The 25,357-nt window shown below is 44.6% G+C and overlaps 1 protein-coding gene across 1 annotated transcript in view; it reads left to right on the top strand.

Moving 5' to 3' along the window:
* The first annotated feature begins 7,151 nt into the window (after positions 1-7,151).
* Positions 7,152-25,357, top strand: part of LOC120914062 (ectonucleoside triphosphate diphosphohydrolase 8-like) — a 55,412-nt gene continuing 37,206 nt past the window's right edge. Inside the window, exons 1-2 of the mRNA XM_040324506.1 lie at positions 7,152-7,347; positions 21,590-21,723. Coding sequence (XP_040180440.1) covers positions 21,598-21,723 — 126 coding nt within the window. The 5' untranslated portion in view covers positions 7,152-7,347; positions 21,590-21,597. The remainder of the gene's footprint in view (positions 7,348-21,589; positions 21,724-25,357) is intronic.

The raw sequence follows: 25,357 nt of genomic DNA, 5'->3' as shown, positions 1-25,357 counted from the left end.
TCACAGAGTGCAGGGCGTGATATGGTTTCAGCACTAGTGTGCAAGAAATCCCATATCGCACATTATATGTATATATGTATGAAATCTGCTGATTATGTTAGAGGTCAGGGGCTTCCCTTTCCCAGAAGGAATCAGCTAGATTTTATGCGCGATAACACAGAGGTCACATTCCAAGACATGAACTTGGAGAAGACTTGATTGTAAAATTCCAGAATGTGCCACGCTGTACCGTTTTTTTTTTGCCGAACTACAAGTTACATAAAAGCCTTGCCAGTCTAGGTCAACAAGTAGACAAGCTCTACATAGAGTTTTATGGTAGTGCCAGGGCCTAGTTTAAAATACACAAATTGAGATAGATTTGTCCTTAGTTTGCATCCCTCTTCTGGACATTTTTGGCTGAAATTAGCAAAAGAACTGTAGAAAAGTAGATGCAGGTGATGTTGAGAGGAGTCAGAAGACTTTTTGCAGCTTTTCAGTTGCTGTCTCTGAGTTTGTGGTCTGTACAGAAGAAAAAAAGTTCTGCATATAAAGAAGATGCATAAAGATGCTCAGGAAGGGGGGGGTGGGGTAATGGTGGGGGAGGCGCACCAAATGTCATTTCTTTTTTTTATGACATTGTTAACAGAGGTGCAGCTGTTATTGACTATTGGCTCTTGCTATTTCATCGAATAACTGGTTAGCCACAACAGACACACAGGAAAGAAAACTGTGTCAGTAACCACATACTAGTGCTCTGTAAAGAGCATTTGGAGATTTTTTGTATTTCCATTACTCATACTAAACAGTATAATATTCATCTTGGGGGGGGGGGGGGGGGGGGGAATCGGCTAACATATATAGTGCAACTAAAAGCAGTATTAAACCCAATCATTAGATGTGGTGTCTGCATTTGTTTTTCCTTCTTTGACTTTATCCCCCCTTGGTGATCTGGCCAGTAACACACCTCCAGTATTAGCGAAACACCACTCCTGATGAATGGGCACAGGAGGCACAGTAGGCAGCAGCATTGTCAGACTGGGGGGAGTGTTAAGTGTTTTAGTACATTTAAATACACTAACAAATTGAAGCCAAACTCTATCTCACACTTTATCATCAGGTACAGCAAACAGTTTGTTTTCCTTTTGGGATAAAGGTTTGTCATGAATAAATAAAAGCTGACCATTTAAAATCACCAACCAGTGTAGGCGGTTTGTCTCATCCATGTAAACTGATACATTCTACTGGAGAGCTTGTGCGTTTGAAAAAAACGACATGCTGGCTGGATCACCAGATGAAGGAAAGCCTAAAAAAATAAACTAATACAGCATCACATCTAAGAATTGGGAAGCTGAAACACAATACATGTTTGCTTTTGGGTTTAATACTGCTTTAAGTGTATCCAATACCAAAATTATTTAAGTTTTGGACAGAGTAGGGAAGTATTAACCGGTTCCCGTCTGGCTCCTGTACATATACTTTGGCAGAATGGCACAGCTGGGCAAAGTAACGTGTGTGTATATATATATATATATATATATATACACACACACACACACACACACACATACACACACACACATACACACACACACACACACACACACACACACACACACATCACTTTGAAAATCCCCTCCCGCGAGCTCCGTGAACATGCCCACAGGACCCGCGGACTCGATGTCCGCCGTTGTGTCCAACGATCGGGTAACAGAGCTGCAGAACGGGGAGTGCAAGTGTAAACAAGCATCTCCCCATTCTACCTAGTGACACCGTCGCTGATCGTCTGCTCCTTCTCATCGGGAACAGCGATCAGTGACATGTCACTCGTAGCCACGCCCCCTAACAGTTAGAACACATCCCTAGGGCACACTTAACCCCTACAGCACCACCTAGTGGTTAACCCCTTCACTGCCATTGTCATTTTCACAGTAATCAGTGCATATTTATAGCACCGATCGCTGTAAAAATGACAATGCTCCCAAAAACGTGTCCAATGTGTCCGCCATAAAGTCGCATTCACAATAAAAAAAGAAAACCGCTGATCGCCGCCATTACTAGTAAAAAAAAATAATAAAAATGCCATAAAACTATCCCCCATTTTGTAGACGCTATAACTTTTGTGCAAACCAATTAATACACACTTATTGCAATTTTTTTTTACGAAAAATATGTAGAAGAATACGTATCGTCCTAAACTGTGGAAAAACTTTGTTTTTTTTTATAGATTTTTGGGGGATATTTATTCTAGCAAAAAGTAAAAAATATTGAATTTTTCTCAAAAAGGTGATCAAATACCACCAAAAGAAAGCTCTATTTGTGGCAAAAAAAAGAAGGAAAATTTTGTTTGGGAGTCACATCGCACGCACAATTGTCAGTTAAAGCGAGGCAGTGCCGAATCACAAAAAATGCTCTGGTCTTTGGATAGCGAAATGGTCCGGGGCTTAAGTGGTTAAAGCTATTGTCCGTTTTCAGTCGGTGTCGCTCAGTGAGATTTTTTTTGTTACCAGAAAATCCAAGTTTATTGAGATGTTGTCAAGTTACATGTAAATACAGTTCAATGGACCAACATTGTCCCTTTAGTCAAGAAAAGTTACGAATCAGTATTAAAACATTGACCAGTCCAGGCCTCGACTTGTATACCTTCAATCACGCATGCACGTACCATACCCTTCACCAGTGTCTTTCAAGGGAGGAGAATATAAAAGTAAAAAGAAATAGAAAAATACAGCAAATATACAGTAGCCCGACCCATCATTGAGCAGAAAGCAATCCATGCCTTGCCTATTTGTACCAGCTCGCAGGTATTCCTGCCCCTCAGTCCCTCCTCCCCCGTATCTACAGGCCACCGCCTACTTGACTCATACTGTGCAAGTTTCACCATCCTCCAACCACCTGTCCCATACGCTGGAGAATTTCTGTGGTCTTCCCCTGTGGAGATAAATCAACTTTCTATACGGCAGAGTGGCATTAATTTCCCTTTTCCAGTCCCTTAGTGATTGGGCTCTTTCCTGCATCCAGGCCTTAGCCACTACCTTCCTAGCCAAGAATAATATCTCATATATGAATATAGCCTGGTATTTATCCACTTCTATATCCGGTATTAAGCCCAGAAGACATAGTTTTGGGTCCATACCAACTGGGGATCCCATGTTATCATGTAGGAACTGTGTCACCTGAAGCCAGAACGCCTGAATATCTGGGCAGTGCCACAACAAATGATAAAAGGAGCCCGTGTCCAATTCGCACATGGGGCACCTGGGGCTTCTAGTGGGTTGAAACTTTGCCAACCTAGCAGGTGTGAGATATGCTTGGTGAATGATATACAGTTGCGTTAGTCTGTGCGAGAGTTTAGGTGAGGCGGTCTTAACTCCCTCAAGAATTTCGTTCCAGTCTTCATCTTCGATAGGCCCCACGTCCTGCTCCCACCTTTACCCTGGCTAGCTGTGATACCCTGACTATCTTTCTGTGACGGATTGTGTAGTACATATTCGAGATAAGTTTGTTCGAATCCGACCCAAACAAGATGCTTAATACCTGCGGAGACTGTAAGTCTACCGTTATATAGGTCAGCTGTTTTTGGAGCGCGTGTCTAAGCTGTAGGTATCTGAACATGAACTGTGGCGGTAGCGCAAATTCTTCTCTCAATACTTCAAAGGACTTAACTCCAGCCTCTGTTAGGACCTGTGCCAGGAAAATTATCCCGTATACCGCCCATAGCCGTGGATCTGGCACTGAGTCCAGTTCCGGCAAGCAACCATTATTCCACAACGGAGTGTGAGAGTGGACATGGGATCTATCCTGTCTCTTAATGGCAATGTCCCATATTTTTTGGTGGTGCACCAGCATCTCTGCTTCGAACCTCGATGACTTACACCCTCCGTGCCCCCTTCTGAACACTGCCTGCATGGGTGTGTGTAATGGACTGCCCGGTTTATTGCAGACCAACGCCCTATATCTCTGTGACTCTGACTTATTGTAATGATACAGGTGGGATAACTGTGATGCTACATAATAATCCTGCACATCTGGTAGAGAGCATCCCCCTCTAGGGTAGGGTTTTTAAGTATATGCCACGCCAGCTTATGCCTCCCTGACCCCCAGACAAAAGAATTTAGTATAGCTTCCATCTGCTTGAATATTTTCAACGGTATATACAGGGGGGCGTGCCAAACCATATATAACATTTTGGGCAGGAGGATCACTTTTACTAAGTTAATTCTACCCATTACCCCCCAGTGGCAGTCTTGCCCAGGCCTGAGTCCTGGATTTTTTGATGGTAAACAGGGGTTCTACGTTTAGAGGGACATAGTCCCCTAGGCTACGTGTATCTTTTACGCCCAAATATTTAATCTCTCCCACTCTCTGTAGGGGTAGCTCCGGGATGACCTCCGGTGGGGGAATCTGGTCCAGAGGGAGGATCCGGGATTTGTCCCAGTTTATTTTTAAGCCTGAGTATCTCCCTATGGTTTTTAACGCCGCCTGTAGCGAGGGGACCTGATCCGCCAAATACAGAACCGTATCATCCGCATATAATCCTATTTTGTCCCAGGTATCCCCTTTTCTAAGGCCAATCACTTCTGTGCTTGTTCTAATGGTGATGGCCAGAGGTTCTGCCGCCAAAGCATATAATAACAGTGACAGTGGGCACCCCTGCCTAGTACCACGTTCCAGAGAAATCTGGTCAGATAGCCATCCATTTACAAAGATCCTAGCCTTAGGGGTCTGATATAGGAGTTGTACCCATCTAATATAGTTAGGGCCAAACCCATAGCTTCTCAGGCATTCCCACAGATACAGCCACTCGGAGTCGAATGCCTTGGCCGTGTCTAGGGCCACCACCACCCGTGTCCCCACATTCTCATGCTGGGCCTGAATATTCATAAACAGGCGTCTGATGTTCATTGCAGTATTCTTTCCCGGCATGAACCCAGTTTGGTCCGGGTGAATCAAGGAAAGGATAACTGACGCGCAGTGAGATTTAACCCTTCTGTTACCACTGTGGGCTGGATATGTGTAACAGATATATGTGTAATTCACATGAACAAAAAAAAAAAAAAAAAAAGTGGACCTCCATTTATGATCTGTATTTTATACAGACACTGGTCCAGCTTGGCACAATGTACGTATATCTCATACATACAAAGCCTTGATCTTCAGGAGTATATAAACATATTCGCCAGCACACCAAGGATCATTTAAAAAAACGTCCAAAATTTTTTAATGCATAATAGCGATCCAAAAAGCTTTTTGGATCGCTATTATGCATTAAAAAATTTTGGACGTTTTTTTAAATGATCCTTGGTGTGCTGGCGAATATATTTATATGATTTGCTTTCCGGTTCCCAGCTGGTAATCGCTTCACTTATTGGCCATTTTCCTGGAAGGTGTGCAATTGGAATATTTTTGAGATTGATCTTCAGAGTGCCTGCTCAGGTTCTAGGGAATCAGCTTCCCCTCTGCACATTAACCCACAAGAAGTCCCTTACGCAAGACTGCCCCCTTTCATACAATGCCTTAAATTCCTTCTACTGACCTCCAATATAAGAAGCATTCTTCCCACTGACCTCCAATATCAAGAGCATTCGTCCCACTGAAGTTCAATGTATGGAGCATTCTTCCCATTGAAGTCCAATGTAAGGAGCATTCTTCCCACTGAAGTCCAATGTAAGGAGCAGGGGTCAAGTCCTGGAGAAAAAAGTGTGGGAACTCCCACTCAAGATTCACTCCCCCACAAAAAAAAAAAAAAAAATATGATACGCTCATATGCATATTTACTAAACAGCATGTTTTTTTTTTTTCGATCCACTGTACCTTAGTAATCTTTTATGTTACTGGCCGCTTCCTGTATATGGATTCATCGGGTAGTGTGCGGGTATTCCGTCACTTCCTCGATGCCGCAATGTCTATTGAGTCGTGGCAGACCTCCGCAATGTCTCCTGGGAACAATGACAAAAGCTCCCAGGAGACATTGCGGCATTGAGGAAGTGACGGAATACCCGCACACTACCCGATTAATCCATATACAGGAAGCGGCCAGTAACATAAAGGATTACTAAGGTTCGCCTGCCCCTGACATTGACTCGAGCTGGGCATCGTGAAGGATTGGCTCGGCTGCTCAAAGCTGCTCTAGTCCTGCAAAGGGAACTGCGTTCCTGCTGTGAAAAAAGTGCAGGAACTCCGTTCCCACGCGTTCCCGCAGGACTTGAGCCCTGGTATGGAGCATTCTTTCCATTGAAGTCCAATGTATGAAGCATTCCTCCCACTGAAGTCCAATGTAAGGAGCATTCTTCCCACGGACCACCAATGCAAGGAGCATTCTTCCCATGGACCACCAATGCAAGGAGCATTCTTCCCATGGACCACCAATGCAAGGAGCATTTTTCCCACGGACCACCAATGCAAGGAGCATTCTTCCCACGGACCACCAATGTAAGGAGCATTCTTCCCACGGACCACCAATGCAAGGAGCATTCTTCCCAGTGGCCACCAATGCAATGAGCATTCTTACCACAGACCACCAACGTATGGAGAATTTTTTTCCATGGACCACCAAATGTACAGAGAATTCTTCCCACTGGACACCAATGTAAATAGCATTCTTCCCAGAGACCACCAATGTAAAGAGCATTTTTCCCAGTGACCACCAATGTACAGGGCATTCTTCGGGCTGACCACCAATGTAAGATGCATTCTTCCCACTAACCACCAATATAAAGGATCATTCTTTGGACTGACCGCCAACGTAAGGAGCATTTTTCCCACTAACCACCAATGTAAGGAGCATTCTTCCCACTGAAAACCAATATAAAGGATCATTCTTTGGACTGACCCCCAATGTAAGGATCATTCTTCCCACTAATCACCAGTGTAAGGAGCATTCACCCCACTGACCACCAATGTAAGGAGCATTCTTCCCACTGACCACCACTATAAGGAGCATTCTTTGGACTGACCACCAAGGTAAGGAGCATTCATCCTGTTGACTTACCACGAGTTGTAGATTATAATAATTATTTGCGGGTGTTCCCTCAGACATAAAAGTTATTTCAAGCGGATCTCATTGTAAAAATCATTGGGAAAGGCTGTCTCTATGAAGGGGAAGGGGTGTGCACTCCTATTCAGTTACTTGTGCCCACAATAAATCATGGCATAGGTGGCAAATAAGAGGTTAACTGCCTGTAAGCGAGATTCCAGAAGCATGCATTAGGTATGGCTGTAGTAAAGGAGGGTTTGAGCTCTCTGTACACAGTCAGTGGGAGGGGAAGAGAGATTTTAAATTGAGTTTAGGCGAAGCAGCCTTTCACTTTTGTCCTGGCCTGATCAGCATCGCAGGAGGAGCAGATCACAGCAGCCAGTGCCAAGATACAGGTATGTTGTAAGGAAATCTGAAAACTGGTCTTGTTAGTTCTCCTGGGATCTGAACAGAAGAGAATGTAATATACTGACACCAGCTCTGTTTCTGCACAGTAATAACTAACTATGTGTATGGAGGCAGCATATGGTTTTAAATGATGGGCAACTCAGGGTTAACATTTAAAACAATTGTATGAATTATTTCCTTACAAATTGAAATATTATATATATATATATATTTTTTTTTTTATGTATTTATTTATTCAAATAGGAAGTTGCCATGAAAGGATTTTGGAATTTACAATTGACAAGTACAATGTGGATTTTGTTTAAAGGCGCCACACTAAACTGTTGAGGTGCAGACATAGACTTAGGCTACGTTTCCACTATTGCAGCCCCAAAGTCGTGCAAATTACAGTGCAACGTTGCAATGCGATTTTTGATGCAATGTCATGTGAATGGTGAGAACAAGCTCCACTGAAGTCGTAACAAAGTAGTACAAAAACCTATTTTGGAGTCACTGCGAATTGAGACGCAACAATTAGAACGGGGACCATTGAAATACATGGATTTTGACTTGTCATGCGACTTCACATGTGTCAAGTCACACAACACCTCGCAGTAGTGGAAACAGAGCCTTAGATGTATTTTAAGAAGTGCTATAATAATCTGAAATGCAGCCAATTAGAGTGTTTCGTTCATTAAAAACGGTTGTGTGAAAGACGATTGCTGATTATTATGGCACACGATAGTTACCTGTAAGATGTCAGAACATGGTGTGCTGTGCCTACATATTAACATTATATCCTTGCCCTTGGCATTCCTATGATCACACTGGGTCATTATGTCTTGGGTTAATAGAATGGTGCCGTGGGTCGGCCAGGCTGCAAGCTCGCTGTGGTTGTAATTTGAACCTGGGTTGTGAATCTGATTGGACAATATTAGCCGGTTTCTCGTAGTGTGGAGCATCTTTTGGTCGGCGTAGCGCATCTCAAATGCGCTACGCCGACGTAACAGAGAGGCAAGAACAGAATTCACAAAGCACTCGGCTCCCAACGTTGCGCCGGCGTAACGTAAATTGGCCGGCGTAAGCCCGCCTAATTCAAAGTAGCAAGGAAGTGGGCGTGATGTATTAAAATGAAGTGTGACCCCATGTAAATGGAGGGCCGAACGAACGGCGCATGCGCGCACATGCTCAGAATCACTTTGCATATACTCCCCAAGATACGACGGCTCAATGCCTACGATGTGAACGTAACCTACGCCCAGCCCCATTCACGTGCGACTTACGTAAACAACGTAAAATACGACGGCTGTTTTCCGACGTCCATACCTTTGCACGGGATGCGCCTCCTATATGGTGGAATAACTTTACGCCGGACGTACGCCTTACGTAAACGGCGTAGATTACTGCGACGGGCGTAAGTACGTTCGGGAATCGGCGTATCTTGCTCATTTACATATTCAACACGTAAATCAATGGAAGCGCCTCTTGCGGCCAGCGTAAATATGCGCCCAAGATACGACGGCGTAGGAAACTTACGTCGGTCGGATGAGGCCAAAATTCAGGCGTATCTTCTATTAAGAATTAGGCGCAGAGATACGACGGTGCATCCGTGCACTTACGCGGCGTATCAGAAGATACGTCGGCGTAAGTGCTTTCTGAATCCGGCTATATGTGTTTAAGAACTTTCGTTGTGCCATTTTTATTTAAACAACAAAGGTTTTTTTTTCATGATCAAAAGTAAACAGTTGTACAATCATACTAACATTTGTACCTAAACTTTAGCATAATAAAACGTTGTGCCTTTTTGTTTTCTAATAAACAAACAAAGAGCAACAGGCAAAATAAAGCCCCCTATAAAAAAACGATCGTTAATTTTTTTTCTATGGTTCTTATTTACTGACGTACTGAATGACAGTTAGTTCTTGTGGACAAGATTTCATTTTTGTTTTTTAACGCCCACAAAATATATAAAATGCTAACATTTTTGCATTATATCTGTATTGTTGTTACAAAAATATCAGATGTAAACAGGGATTATATAAATGTTTCTAGTTTGACTATAGTATTTTATACCGTAGTAACTTACTTTAAGCAATTCTTTATTTTGGAAGCCTATATAGGCCTTTCTGTGACAACACTGTTTCAATATGCAACTTGAATATTCTTGTTTTACTTTTGAAAATTCAATAAAAATCTTTATTGCGGAAAAAAAAAAAAAAAAAAAAATCAGATGCGTACGATTTTGAATCTTTTATAATTCCCTTGGACAGTAATTTAGATACGTTTCTACACAACTGCAAACTGCCAGTCAACGTACAGTCTTCAGAGTGTGTAATCTACTGTCATTTCACAGCAGTGGGAAGATGAAGAGAAACATAAAATTACAGAGCAAACAAGAATCTAAATGTAACAGCGTTCACTTATCCTGGTTGAGAAACCCTGATCGAAATGAAGAACCTGGACTGCATGGAGTCCTAGGGTTCCTCCAGGAGGTTGCTAGGCGTTCATTGAGCAATGAGCAATTTCTGCCTCTCAGATAAGATCCCATTGACACCATTGACCCTTTTAGCCATTTGCAAGGGGTGAATTGTTCCCAACATCCACTAATGTAATGAGCATTCTTCCCACTGACCATCACACTAATGTATGAGTTGTAGAGAAAGGAATTTCTAGCAGGGGTTCCCTGAGACCGGAAAGTTATTTCAAGGGTTTCTCTGTGTTGAAAAGATTGAGAAAAGGCTGAACATTGTTGCATTAAAGATTGCTTCAAGGGTTAGTAAAGGAATTTATTTTTACTTTAAAATAACAAACATGTTATACTTACCTCCACTGTGCAGTTAGTTTTGCACAGAGTGGCCCACGATCCTCGTCTTCTGGGGTCATGGGCGTAGGAACCGGAGGGGACGGGGGGGACGCATCCCCCCCAGGAAATAATGCGGGGGGGACAGGTATGGTAAAATCCCCCCCGGGTTAGGAGGACTTGGAGCCAGGGCCGGTACATTGAAGGCAGGGGCGGAGAAGGAGAGTGACCTGGGCGCTACCATTTTGTATAGGAGGGGGCGCAGTTCTGACACACAGGCAGCCAAGGTACACTTGTGTCTGTGTGTCATAGACTAGTCAGCGCGGGCGGCGGCAGCGGCAGTGGTGGCAGTGCACTGTACAAATTGTGTGCCTCCTGCAACTGGGACCGTCCCCTCCTGGCTTTTCTGTTTGTTTACTCCCCCTATGGAGTAAGTAAGTTGGTCCATTCCATCAGCGTGAGCCGTGTGACGTCACGGCCGGGGGCGCAGGGAGCTGTGTCGGCGCTGCTGAGCTTGTAACTGCAAGGACTAGACACGAGGAGCCAGAAGGAGCCTGCCTGCCTACAGTCACAGTGCCTAGGAACCAGCAGTGTGCTACTGCAAAGAAGAAGACTACTGAGTCTGTACTAAAAAGTAAGCAGAACAGAACATGTGAGAGAAAATAATTATGGCTGTATTGGGGGGGGGTGGGGGGAAATTGTGGCTGACTGAGGTGACCAGCACAAAAAAATGTTTTTGAGCCATGCTTGCCTAGTTGCCTTCTCTGATTAGCGAGAAAAAAAAAACATCAATTGCAGCCTCACTATGCCACCAAACGCAGCCACTGTGCCATCACATGCAGCCACTATGCCAACACACGCAGCCACTGTGCCATCAATTGTCGCCACTGTGCCCATCACACGCAGGGACTGTGCCCATCACACACAGCCACTCTGGCCATCACACGCAGCCACTGTTCCCATTACACGCAGCCACTGTGCCCATCACACGCAGCCACTGTTCCCATTACACGCAGCCACTGTGCCCATCACACGCAGCCACTGTTCCCATTACACGCAGCCACTGTGCCCATCACATGCAGCCACTATGCCACCAAACGCAGCCACTGTGCCATCACATGCAGCCACTGTGCCAACACACGCAGCCACTGTGCCATCAATTGTCGCCACTGTGCCCATCACACGCAGCCACTGTGCCCATCACACGCAGCCACTGTGCCCATCACACGCAGCCACTGTGCCCATCACACGCAGCCACTGTGCCATCACATGCAGCCACTGTGCCATCAAACACAGCCACTGTGCCATCAAACACAGCCACTGTGCCATCAATTGTCGCCACTGTGCCCATAAAACGCAGCCACTGTGCCCATCAAACGCAGCCAAATTGCTGTCCCCCCCAGATTTGTAAGGGTTCCTACACCCATGTCTGGGGTCCCTCGGCAGGTGTCTCTGGTCCTCCCCGCAAGTACTAACCACAGTCATGCGAGAGAGCTCGCATGGTGGTGAGTAATTGCGGGCGTGCTCCTGTGATACAGCGAGCGGCCATAGCCGCTCACTGTATCACTCGGCCACGCCGCGTCATTGGATGTGATTGACAGCAGCGCCAGCCAATGGCTGTGCTGCTATCAATCCGTCCAGCCTAGCCAATCAACGGCCAGGCTAGGAACCTAAGAGGATCACGGGGACGCACGCGGGACTTTCAAAGGGTGAGGCAATTTAAAAGGGGGTTCGGGGGGGGCGGTACCATCGGATGTTTTTTCGCCTTAAAGAGGAGTTACACCCAAAAATGGAACTTCCTCTTAACCCACTCCTCTCCCCCTTACATGCCACATTTGGCATGTAATTTTTTTTGGGGGGGGGAGTGGGGGCTTCAGGAGAAGGGGACTTCCTGTCCCACTTCCTCCTTCCGCCGAGGGGCTGCAAAGGCGATTCGTCATGTCGCCTTTTGGCAGCCCCTCCCTGTAGGCGATCGCTTGGGACATGTGACAGGTCCCAGGCGATCGCCTGTCCAATCAAACAGCGCAGCGCCGGGCCGCGCGCGCATGCGCAGTGCCGCTCGCGCATGCGCAGTGGGTGCCCGGCCGTGAAGCCGAAAGCTGTCACTGCCGGGTGCCCACAGTGACAATGAAGACGCCGGCCGGGGAGGGGGGGAGAGGAGCGGACCACCGGCCGGCACGTCGCTGGAACGCTGGAGCAGGTAAGTGTCAGTTTATTAAAAGCCAGCAGCTACACTTTTTGTAGCTGCTGACTTTTAATAAACTTAAAAAATGGGTGGAAAACCCCTTTAATGCATGTGCATTTACCTTTACAACCCCTTTAAGGTTGTGGAAATTAAATGTCAGTTCTTTCTGTAGATCAGTGGTTCTCAACCTTCTAGGGCCGTGACCCCTTGATAACATTTCCCAAGTTGTGGGGACCCCCTAACCGTAAAATTATATTCGTAGCGTGGGTTGTCAGCCCCCAAGGCAAGACAAGTAATTTACGCCCCTAACCCACAGACATTTAGCGCTCCCTGAGTCCTTGTAATGGCAACTATATTCGCAGGTAGTGTCACTCACTGTCTCCGGCTTCACTGTGTCTCCAGCTCTGTGGTGTCTCGAAACAGTGACACCTATGCCGAAATCAGGAGATAGGGTCTCCTCCAGCCCCTCCCACTTCACATTCCTCATCAGTCAGCTGACCTCTGGTCTTTGCCCCCCAGCCATGCTGTAAACTGAATAGGCACCTGCGAAGAGGCTGAGTGGGCAGCTGCGGGCTCCAGGGACAGCGCAGATGGGTGGCCACGTGCTCCAGGGATAGTCCTGCTGGGTGGCTTCAAAAATGCTGGGAGAGTGATACGGGCTTCAGGAACAGTCCAGGATTCGGTGACCCCTGGTAAATCATCATTTGACCCCCGAGGGGGTCCTGACCCCCAGGTTGAGAACCACTGCTGTAGATAGTAAAAAAAAAAAAAAAAAAAAAAAAAAAAGGAAGGAAGAAGGATCTATTGTCATATTTGCTTCTAAAGCAACTCAGTTGTGTAAATTTGTAGATGGATTTAAAATGTGCACACTGCTGTCTAGGTAATAGCATACAATACACCTTGAAATTAAAAATAGGCTACAATTCTAAAATCATTTTTGTATGCAAGTTATGTAACCAAGCCATCTTCTAGGAATAAATTCCATACCACGGGCTTCGTACTGTACGTTGCAGCAGGTGGATGGTGATGTCATCTCTCCCGCAGGGATTATTGCATCATACTTACTATAACTATGTAAGAGCATGGAAATCCTGCAATATCTTTGGAGGATGAGGAAAAATATGTCATTCACAAGCCCCTTCCTTTTCTAAATGAGCATAGTAAAACACACTCAATAACTGTGTTCATTCCTAGCTGAAGCATAGTAAAGTGTTCTACTAAGCAAGTGTTTATTAAACTTTCTGTTAAAAAAAAAAAGTTTATTATGCTTCAGTTTGTGAATGAACAGGAAGCCGCTCAGCACAGAGCACCTCCCATTCAACTTCTGATGGTGGGGTGGCTCTTGACATCTAATATATGGGGAGAGGATGCCCCCGAAATCTAATCTTACAGATAAAACCGGCCTTTTCAGGGCAATCATAATGCTGATGTGGCCCACAATGAAATTGAGTTTGACACCCCTGGTCTACAGCATATCATTTAAGTAAGGCCCCATGTACACTGCTGTTAAACGGACGTTCAGAGGCAGTTGGACACTTTTTTCAACTGCCCCTGAACAAATTAGTTGCTTTTAACAGTGTTTCTTTGAAAGCAAAAAAAATAGTTCAGACGCCAAACACGGTACCATTTCAATTTCTTTTTTAGGCATTCTATCCTTTATTTTCGTCTGCTGATCTGGCCAGTAAGTCTGTTGTTTTTCAACAGAACAAGCTGTCCCACATAGGTAGCAGTTAGAGGGTTAGGACAAACAATTTAACATGGACAGAGGTGCTTACAATGATCAGCTTTTACTTATTTTTGTAAAAACGTTATCCCAAAGGGAAAACAAATGGTTGCTGTAATTGCTTAATAAGTGTGAGCTGGAGTTTAGCTTCAATGTGTTAGTGAATCTAAATTTGCTAGTGCATCAACTCTTCCCCACTCCCCAGATTAACAATGCTGCTGTCCAATGTCATCTCTGTTGCCCCCTTTTCCAGACTAAGTATCCATCCCAAGTGAACGTGTTAATGATCAGATCCCCAGTGAGAGGGGAAAAAGCCTAAAAAATAAAAACAAATGCAGCCACAACATCTAAGGACTGATAAACTGGAATATGATAAATTTTTGGTTCAGAGTTTAATCCCGCTTTAAGTTACACTGATTGGAACAATTTTAGGTGTTCAGTAAATTGAGAAGTCATAGCTATGAAAATGCCAGTTATCAGTTTGCATAACTTACAGTTCTGAGTGAAATTCTAAAAGGTCAGGTGTGTCAAATGTCCTACTCCCACTACATCCTGCTAGACTTTTACATTTCAAATTGGTAAAATGCCAGTTAACTGACTGATAAAACAATGAGAGTTCTCAGAATTAATCTACACCAGTCTTTCTCAAGAAATTTTTTTACCCTCAGGGGCCTTGGGGTCTCGGGGAAACCCTAAAACTAATTTATCAGGTGGTCAGTGGAAAAAATGCCCCTTACATTAGTAGTCATTGGGAAGCATGTCAGTGGTAACCGGAATCCATCCCTTACCTAAAAAGATCATTGGTGTCATGTCACCAACTCTGCCAATAGGCATTGGCCCTGAAACTTTGCACGCACAATCAGATGGAAGGACAAATCGGCAAAAGCTCAAGTAACCCCTAGAAACGGCTGTAGGTTCTATAAAAATTTTTTTTATTTTTTAAATTGGTTCCTTTAAGCTAGTGCATTGTTGGTTCACTTACCTTATCCTTCTATTTCCCTTCTAAAAAAATGTTTTCTTTGTCTGAATTTCTCACTTTCTGTAAGCTTGCCCCCATCACCCCCTGGGGGTTAGTCAGCCAGAACAGCTTACTGAGGAGGAACAGGGAGTGAGAAATTTAGACAAAGAAAAAAAAACATTTAGAAGGGAAATTGAAGGAAAAGGTAAATGAACCAACAATGCACTAGCTTAAAGGAACCTATTTAGAAAATAAAAACAAACCTTTACAACCCCTTTAGGATTTTCTGATCTAGACAACAGTACCTAGTCAGAATCAATTCATAGAACATCACAATTTGAAATCTGTTACAGTGGCCACTGTAGTCCAAGAAATATTCAAAGCCAATAATGATAACTCCTGTGTACAGCTCAGTGGAACTATTCAACAATGCCTGGTAGAAACCGTTACTGTTTGTCAGTCCATCCATTAGTGCCAATTAGCCCCAAACTAACTGCACTAACAGATGCGCTTGCTAGGCACATCTGTATTAACTATATGTAGCCTCAGCAATATACAGTGCTGTGGGCCAATGAGGTCACATTCTCAGCCATTAAATCATTAAAAGAATACAAAGCTTCCTGTAATTGGCTGATCAGCATTCAGCCCGACTTAAAGCGGGGGTTCACCCTATAAACCCCCAAAAAAAAAAAAAAATTTCTTCTACCATAAAATCAGGCATTGTAGCGCGAGCTACAGTATGCCTGTCCCGATTTTTTTATCCCTGTACTCACCGTGTACTCGTACATCGAAGATACCGACTCCCCTCGGGGAATGGGCGTGCCTATGGAGACGGAGGATGATTGACGGCCGGCTCTGGCGCGTCACGCTTCTCCGGAAATAGCCGAAATAGGCTTGGCTCTTCACGGCGCCTGCGCATAGCCTGTGCGCAGGCGCCGTGAAGAGCCGAGACCTACTCCGGCTGTCTTTGGGGAGAGTGACGTGCCAGGGCCGGCCATCAATCATCCTCCCTCTCCATAGGCACGCCCATTCCCCGCGGGAGCCGAAATCTATAATGTACGAGTACACAGTGAGTACGGGGGTAAAAAAATCGGGACAGGCATACTGTAGCTCGCGCTACAATGCCGGTCTCGATGGTAAAATCGTGTCACTGAGGGTGAACTACCGCTTTAATCCAGGAGTAGGACGGGAAGACTCTACCTCACTTCCAGAATACAGCACTGTTTACTGTATGTAGCTGAGGCATATCTACTGTAAGGAAAAAATGCAAAAACGCCTTGTTTGCAGGGGGGGTGGCGCTGCCAGTAGGCAGAAGTGATATTGCAGGCCGCACCCGGGTGACACCTGCCAGAAAGACAGTCTAGACCAGTGTTTCTCAATTCCAGTCCTCAGGCCCCCCCAACAGGTCAGGTTTTCAGGATTTCCATTATTTTGCACAGGTGATTTGATCAGTTTCACTGCCTTAGTAATCACCACAGCCTTTTCATCTGAGGGAAATCCTGAAAACCTGACCTGTTGGGGGGGCCTGAGGACTGGAATTGAGAAACACTGGTCTAGACCATTCGGTGACAGGGTAGCAAAGCAGGAGCAGGAGGCTGCAGCCTCCTATCCCGTAAGTAGCTCACTTGGCAGAGCAGGTTGGAGTCCCAGGCTATGATCATGCCTCGGCAGCCTCGTTAGACACAGCCAGGCTTCAGAAAGATTAGAGTCGATGATGTTTTTTGGGGGAAGAGGTGGAGCTCTAATAGGAAGAGGTGGAGCCTAAAGAGGAAGAGGTGGAGCCTAAAGAGGAAGGAATGGAGTTTACAGATGATGGGGGTGGGACTTAAACAGGAAAGGGTGGGACAAATTTAGATGGGGGCACCTGATTTTAGTCTTGCCTAGGGCAGCACAAAACCAAAATGACACCAGTATATGCACCTGTTAGTGCAGTAAATAATTTGCTTGTATCTTTAAAACGATATTAAACTTGGAGTTAGGCTTTAACCAGTTCACGCTCCCACAATACGTTTACTGCGGGTGGGAGGTACGGCAGGCTAGGTCACATGCATGTACATCATTCATGTGCACACCCCCTGATAACCCATGCGGTCACTGGCTACATCGGGATTGTGTCAGTGGGTCCTGGCCAATGATTAAGACCCCTTTCACACAGAGGGCATTTTGCAGGTGCTCTAGCGTTAAAAATAGCACCTGCAAAATGCCCTTAAACAGCTGCTCCATTCACTCCAGTGTGAAAGCCCGAGGGCTTTCACACTGGAGCGGTGCACTGGCAGGGCGTCAGAAAAGGTCCTGCTAGCGGCTTCTTTGCAGCACATTAGGAGCAGTGAACTCACCGCTCCTAATGTGTCTTGACCATTGAAATCAATGGGCAGCGCCGCCGTACCGCCGGAAAAACGCCACTGTGGCGGCACTTTGTGGGCGATTTTAACCCTTTTCGGCCGCTAGCGTGGGGGTAAAAGAGCCGCTAGCGGCTGAAAAGCGCCACAAGTCGGATGGTAAAGTGCCGCTAAAAATAGTGGTGTTTTACCTTCCGACGCTCAGTGTGAAAGGGCTCTTATGGCCGAGACCTGCTAATCGGCTGTAGCCAATCACCACACAGAGTTCTGTGCTTACATACATACATACAGGGCTCTGTACACAGATCAGCAATCTGGATGTTATTTCTCCCTGCTAAGCAGGGAAAAAAACAGCCAGATATGTTAGTAAAAGCAGCACATATTATACACAGTACACTTCCCAGCCAATGTCATTAATACAGTGTATATTATTATATCTGATCATTGTTTTAGTGTCATTATTAATGTGATTATTACCAATGGCTATAGCCACTAGTAATATTTACTCGGTTCTCCTGGCTGGAGTGTCTCCCCCTCCCATCCCCGCTGGGAAAACACAATAGCTCCATGGAAGGCATTCCCCCACAGTCAGTGTTGATGGGGGAATTAAGCGAATTTCTTTTCTGTAACCCCAGTCTATGGCCGGCTTTACAGTATGTCTATGTGAATCTTAGGCCTCATTCACACTTCGGGCTGTTCGGGTCACGGACCTGATCAGCCGCTCCATGCATCGCTATGGAGCGTCAGATGTCAGCGGAGACATGTCCGCTGACATCCGACCCGCTAAAAACAGACGTATGGGGGCCACGTCCCAATCCGTCCATGCGGATCGGATAAGATCTGATGAAAATGGACATGCTGTCCGTTTTCATCAGATCGCTCCATAGGGAGACAGCGGTGCCCGACAAGCCCCTCCCCGCTCAGTGAGCAGAGAGGAGCTTGTCATCCGTCGGCTCAGCGGAGATCTGCGGACTGATCTCCTGCTGAGCCAACGGGAGCAGGCGGACTCTGTAGCGACGGAGTCCGCCAAGTGTGAATGAGGCCTTAAAGGATCAAGTAGCCTATTCATGTAAAAAAAAAGGTTATTTTGTTTACATTTTGTGCAGAATCTCAATGTGATGGCATGTGTGCTTTTGATTCATGGTTGGTGGGAGTTTTCATGCTGTTGATGTGACAACAGAAGGGTGATATTGAGTTTAAAGTTGTGTTTGGAAGTTACCATATTGTTGTAGATTGCTTGATATGAGAATTGTTCCCATATGGGCACTTAAAAGTTAAATCTTCGGGACCAAGTCAGACAGTATCTCAGCATGTTATTATAAACAGCTGGAATTTAATGACTGGTAGATTGCACGGTCTCTTATTGAAGCTTTTAGCCTTTCAATACACCCCATTTTAATGTTGAACAGACATCGCTGAGAATATGGAGTCATTTAGCGCTAGGTGCGCATGATTACTGCATTCACTATACAGGAAACCCAATCCCTTTCTTTATGTCACAATTACTTTTCAGTGACATGCATGAAAAATACTGTGGTGAAATCAATGGTATTAAATGTTCCTACCATTAGGGAAAAATTCCAACTGAAAAAAAAGTCATATTTAAACCAAGCTATATGTAATTACCAGGAATCCTCCTTTACATAACATTTTTATTCCATTTGAAGTAAATTTGTGCCCCATTACATTTTTAAAAAGTAAAATTTGCATTCTTAATGCCGCGTACACACGATCGGTCCATCCGATGACACCGGTCTGATGGACCGTTTTCATCAGTTAACTGATGAAGCTGACTGATGGTCAGTCGTGCCTACACACCATCGGTTAAAAAAAACGATCGTGTCAGAACGTGGTGACGTAAAACACAACGACGTGCTGAAAAAACAAAGTTCAATGCTTCCAAGCAAGCGTCGACTTGATTCTGAGCATGCGTGGATTTATAACCGAGTTTTTTTTTTTTTAACCTATGGATAAATAACCGAAGGGGGCCCACACACGATCGGTTTGGTCCGATTAAAATGGTCTATCACAGCTGACACCACATTTTGCCTGCTTTCATTATGCAAAAATGCTTTTCTGATATAGTCTCACATAGTCTCATAGAGTCTGACTTTAGGGCTAAGCTCCCCCACTGTTCGCTAAATGATAAACCAGACTTAAGGTTTATTTTCATGTGACCCTGTAGCCAGACAGTGGACATTTAAGTATTTACACTGCAGTCGCATAACTAAAACCTTCAAGGCTCAGGTGCATGAAACCAAGGAACCTGACCCCCAGCTAGGGCCCTTCCCCCTGAGCCTGATGGCAGAACGCCAGGGGCAGCCTCAAATGCGACCTTTGTGACCCTGGTAGTTCTGCCACTGGCGTCAGTATTTCTTTTTTTCTTTTTAAGTTTTAATTATTTTTTTTTACCATTTATTTATTTGCTTTTTACGATTCTTTTTTTAGGATCCCCCATTAGGGGGGGGGGGGGGGCTTTGATGAAATATCAGGGGTCCAAACCAGCCTTTTTCAACCAGGGTGCCCTGGCAAAATGTCAAAAAATTGCCCCAAAATTGTATCCAAGCCGGCGGGTGGATGAAGCCTGCATTTTAGTTACACAAAGCCACGGTTTTCATCGTACACCATTACAACCTTCAAACGACCAATGACATCATCAGTTGATAAGGAGGATGTCAGCTGCTTGCATATCATCCTTGTTTGACCCTCCCCTGCCCTCTCCATCAGCGTTGGGGTCACATAGCTGATGGGGAAAAACTGAAGAAAAGCAACACTGGAATACTAGTCCGTACCAGTTTGTAAGTGTATTTGCTTTGGAAAAAAAAATCGCCTCCAACATTGGGTATCCTATGTGTATTGATGTTGCTACGATATGTAAAACTATTAGAATAGTTTTTACATTTCAGAATGGGGCGCCATTTAGAATGGACCATCTATTATTTTAGAGAGTGCCTCGAGATTATCCATAAAATTAAAGGGTGCCTCGACTGAAAAAGATATTGAGAAACACTGATCTAAAGGACCACGTTATGGAACGCTCTACCTACAGACATTCGGATGGAAGAAAACCATCGGGCCTTCAGAAAAAAACGTAAGACCCATCTATTCTGAAGCGTGGCTGGACAACGACATTGGATACAGCGCCTTGAGGCGATTTAGTTCACATTTGAAGCGCTATACAAGTTACTCACTCACAACAGCCCTCTAATGTTTCACCTTTAAAACAGAGAAATAAGATGGAGGACACAGCCCTCAATATTCTTCTCTGCAGCCTCAACTGCGCTGAATGAATTGACAGGAATAGCTCTGTACAAATTTTCCCGTTCATTTACAAACGGAAGCATAGTAAACACAGTTTACTATGTTTCAGGTATAAATGGACAGAGTCAGTAATCAGTACAAATCACAGACTCCAAATTCAGAAAAGGAACACACATTTACCAGCCCCTTCCCTGTGCTTCATTCTGACAGATGGAGGATGAGGGGGTCAAGAAGGAGCACAGGGGGCAGTAGAAAGAACCTAAATAGGAGGAGCAGCAGGGACAGCTTCATATAGGGGAACCAATCTCTACATTTTCCTCCTGCAGCCACTGAATGGATGCTTCTCCTACTCTCCGTTCCGCAGACATTCAGCAGCTGCAGGAGGAAAATTGAGAGATTGGTTACTCTATATGCAGCCGCTTAAGCCACTCCTCCTATCCAGGCATTCATGGGGGCTGCACGGGCCCCCTGCAGCATGGAGCCAGATTGCAACGGCGACCCCTGTGACCCCCGTATGTACGCCCCCTGCCTCGAATGACCACTGTAGGTGCAAGTACTATAGAACAAGTCATCCTGAAATTTCATAGCAGAAGCATTTAAGTTGTTTTTGCCCTTATCTCTCAGCTATCTCTGCTCCCCCCTCCCAGCAATGATCTTCCTGCCTTCTACTAATATAAATAAACAGCGGGGTGAGCTGAAGAGAGAGCAACTTCAATAACCTCAGTGCTTCTGCTGTAAACTTTGAGGATGAAGTGATTTTGAAAGAAAGAAAGGGAGCCATGTGATTGGCATACTTATTTTTGCCCTTTTTCTCTGTAGCCCTAAGTAAATATATATTTCATGACCTGGTGCTGGATGTTTAGCACAGAACAACAAGCCAGCCAGAGTTCCACTGTAAAGCACCCATATAATACAAGATTGGTTGTGCATTATTTATTTATTTTATTAACCCAAGTACTTCTGATATTCTTTCATCCAATATAGGAAATATAATGGGTCTAGACTCCAAGCAGGTGGCGCTGTTGGTGTTGCTGGTGGCCTCAGTAATATCGGTGGTAATTGCGCTCATTCTGAGTTTGGTGAAGAGCAGCGAAGTCCCACTTCCTCCTGGAACCAAGGTAATACCCGACTTTTTTCTGCTGTGATGGCACTATATTGGTCACATAACCTGGTGACATGTTTTAGAACACCTGTCATAAGAGAAAAATGTAAGCTTCTATTGCAGACCCCCCCCCCCCCCCCCCCTCCCCTTCTAAAAAAAGTTGCCTGGCAGCCACCCTATCATGAAAGAAAATGCAGATCAGTACATATGCCTTCACTGACTGCATACTTGCTGCTGGTCTATATGATACAGTTCTAAAGGAAGAGCAATGTTAGGCTATGTTTTTATTCTATGGCAGGTGTGTTTTTTAAAGGGGGGCATATGAAGAGAGAAATATGGGAGCTGCAATGGCTGAGTTGTTTTTTTATTTTCAGATGTTAGATGACTCTCAAACGAATGAAAGAAGGATTAGGATGACTACCGTATTATGACATCTTCCATATTTCTGTCCAGATGGGTTATTTTTAAGGAGCCCATACGCAAGCCAACTATCACATAGATTACGTATGTTTTAGAATTTATAAGGGGAGTGTGTTCACTTGTGGTGGATCTAAGGATTTCGGTGGAAGGTGCACACTGCTATTACTTCAGGACCTCCATTTGGACACCATCTGAAACACTATGTGTGTTCCTGTCAAAAACTTTTGGTGTTGTTGGTCACCTAATACTGTCACTCAACATTAGCGCTGTTTATAATCTCTGACTGAGACAGATTCATCAGTTTTTTAGTTATTTTGATTATTGTTCCAAATCATAAAGTATAATAATGAATCAAAATTACAAATTGAAAAAAGAAAAAAACACCACCACAGATTAAAAATGATTTAGGCAACAATGGCCCAAGTAACCACGTACAGCTCACAAACATACGGTACACTGCAATATAGACCAGAAAAGAATGCTTATGGCTTTAATTATCCTTCCAGCACTGCAACTTGTAATCTTTGCTATTTCTCAAAGCCATGCCAAATACCATCAGTGTGAAATCAATGTAGCAAGCTTGATCAACGTATGATTGCTACCATTTACATTTTTTTGACATGTTAAAGACATGGTATAGAACAGTGCGGATAAAAACACGATTAAGTCAGGTGGATGGCACTACATGTCACTGTACTGCAGGACAACGCATTGCGCTTCTGAGTGGACACAAGAACAAAGTATCACTTCGTGACATTTCAAATATAGTAAAATAAATAAATAAATCGTGTGATGCGTTAAAACCTGCATTGCCCCGCTCCCTACTGGGGCTTAGAATGACAGAATCCCGCACAGTCAAATGGTGCGTTTGACATGCAAGCTACTGTGACCCAACCCTGAAGGAGAAGTTAATGCGATAAGTAAAGTGCATTAGTTGTAGAGGTGGGGTAAGCTTGCCTGAAGAGATGAGTTTTTTAGGGACTAAAAGGCAGAGTAGATGATAGCCAGACAGATTGGGCTACAGAGTTTCAGGGGATAGCGAAGGCTTTGGAGGAGAAGTTCTGGAAAGGAGCAAGGGAGAATGTGAGGAGGAGGCTAGAGAGCAGATGGTCTTGAGAGAAGTGAAGGGGACAGTTTGGGTGATACGAGTTGGTATCAAAAAGTTTAGAGACTAGTTTTGTAACACACCAACAAATGGCAGCACAAGGCTGCATGCACAGTCACAGGGAGCACCAACCTTCATAAATCAGTGTGCTAAATGACAACTTCCTGTGTACATTGGGAGCTGTGCATCTGGTGCTGTTCTGACGACGTGCGTTACCACGTCTGCTATTTCTTCATGGGCAGCAAGATATAACAAAGAGAAAACATGAAATTCTGCATGAATTTGGGAAAATCTGGCAAAGAGACTTGACATGATTCGGAATGTTTATGGCGATGCTGCAATGAGTCGTTCGAGGTATTTTGAATGCAGAAGTTGCCGAATGGTTTTGACATTTTAAAGGTCTTCCTAATTTCTCGTTCCAGTAATGTTCTTCCCCTCTTGAAGCACGTGTGCCACTCAAAACATCTCGAACGACTCATTGTATCATCGCTGCAAACTTCCAAAATCATGTCAAACGTCTCTATGGCAGATTTGCCTACTAAAGCAGACATGGTAACGCACATGGTCAGAATAGCATCTGTTGCACAGCTTCCGATGTACACAGGACAAGGTCTTTTGGCACACTGGCTTATGAAGGTCGTTGCTCCCTGTGACTGTGAGTGCAGCCATCTGTTGGCGTTACAAAACTTTTTGATACCACCTTCTATTTTGAGATGAAGTTGTGGATGGAAGTACAAAAGTTTCACTTACCGGTATCTTGTTTTACTTGGTCATTCAAATTGAACATTTATGACCAACGACCACAAAGCTTTCTCTGTCCATATAGACACCACATTGTGTTTGAACTTAGGACCAGCAATGACACAAGCCAAGGATTACACTGACCAGTTGACTGTTGATTGTACCGACCTGATCAACCTCAAAGCCTCCACTGCACCCATTCTTTCCCGATGCATCAGATACCATTAGTAATTAACTCAATAGATCCATTTGTTTTATCTTGTTGGCGAGTACAGATGGCAAAGATTTACAGCAGATGGGTGAGTGTTTGCTGCTCATCAAGAGATTACTGCATGTTTCTTACATCATAACTGTAGTCTGGTGATGTCCATGGTGGTAATGAGGGCCAAACTATTCGCACATTCATCAGAAATCCAGTTACCTCAGTGCTCCCTGAGACCCCTCTTAAGGACAATACGTAGTGGTAATTATAGCTAGAGAAGACTCCTCATTGAGACCTGCTTGTCAGCAAGGTGCCAATTGAAAGATGTTTCCTGTTGGCATTTCATAGGATAGAAGATATAATAAATAGAAAGAACTGCAACACCCTAAGGCAGGAAGAAACATCCAAGGAGGGCAGGTATACTCAATAGGAGTTACTAAGCAATATATGAATGACCAGATACGACCTACAATGGTAAATCAATTTTAATTAAAGTGACCCTTTAAAGAAAAGACTGACAGCTTCATGGCTTCATTTGGCTGGTCAGATCTTTTGCCTGTGATTATAAATTTTCTGATAACTGAATATACAGTGGCAACAAAAAGTATGTGAACCCCTTGGAATTCATTGGTTTTCTGCAGTAATTTGCCATAAAATGTGATCTAATCCTCATCTCAGTCACAATAGAGAAACACAATGTGCTTAAAAGCGGTTGTAAACCCTCACAGACCACTTTTCACTACAGGCAAGGCTTACCTGTAGCTACCGTGGATATCTCCTAAACCTGCACGGATTAGGAGATATCCCCTGTATCAGTATGTGCCAACGTCATCGGCACATGCGCACTGAAGCAACAGTTCGTTCGTGTCACTGCTTCAGCTGATGTGCCTTTACCGGTGGCTCCCGCGCGCATGGAGCATTGAGCTGTGGAGGGGAGCGGCTGTCTCATCGGCTCGCTGAGAGGCTGAGATGCCCATCAGTCCAGGCACCTGGCGGATCCCGACTCCCAGAGTCGGAATGATGCGGTGCCTGGACTGATTATGGCGAGGTCAGCAGAGAGCAGGCTTCTGACCACTCTGCTGAAAACGAGTCACAGGAGTGCAAAACGAATTGCACTCCTGTGACCAGAGTTCTTAATGAGGTAAAGAAAGAACCCTTGAGTAACAGCTAAAGGCTTGAAGA

This window comes from Rana temporaria, chromosome 9 (genome assembly GCF_905171775.1).
Source record: "Rana temporaria chromosome 9, aRanTem1.1, whole genome shotgun sequence".
Taxonomy (NCBI): Eukaryota; Metazoa; Chordata; class Amphibia; order Anura; family Ranidae; genus Rana; species Rana temporaria.
The sequence above is the reverse complement of the archived record's forward strand: the minus strand, read 5'-3'. Positions and strand labels throughout refer to the sequence as shown.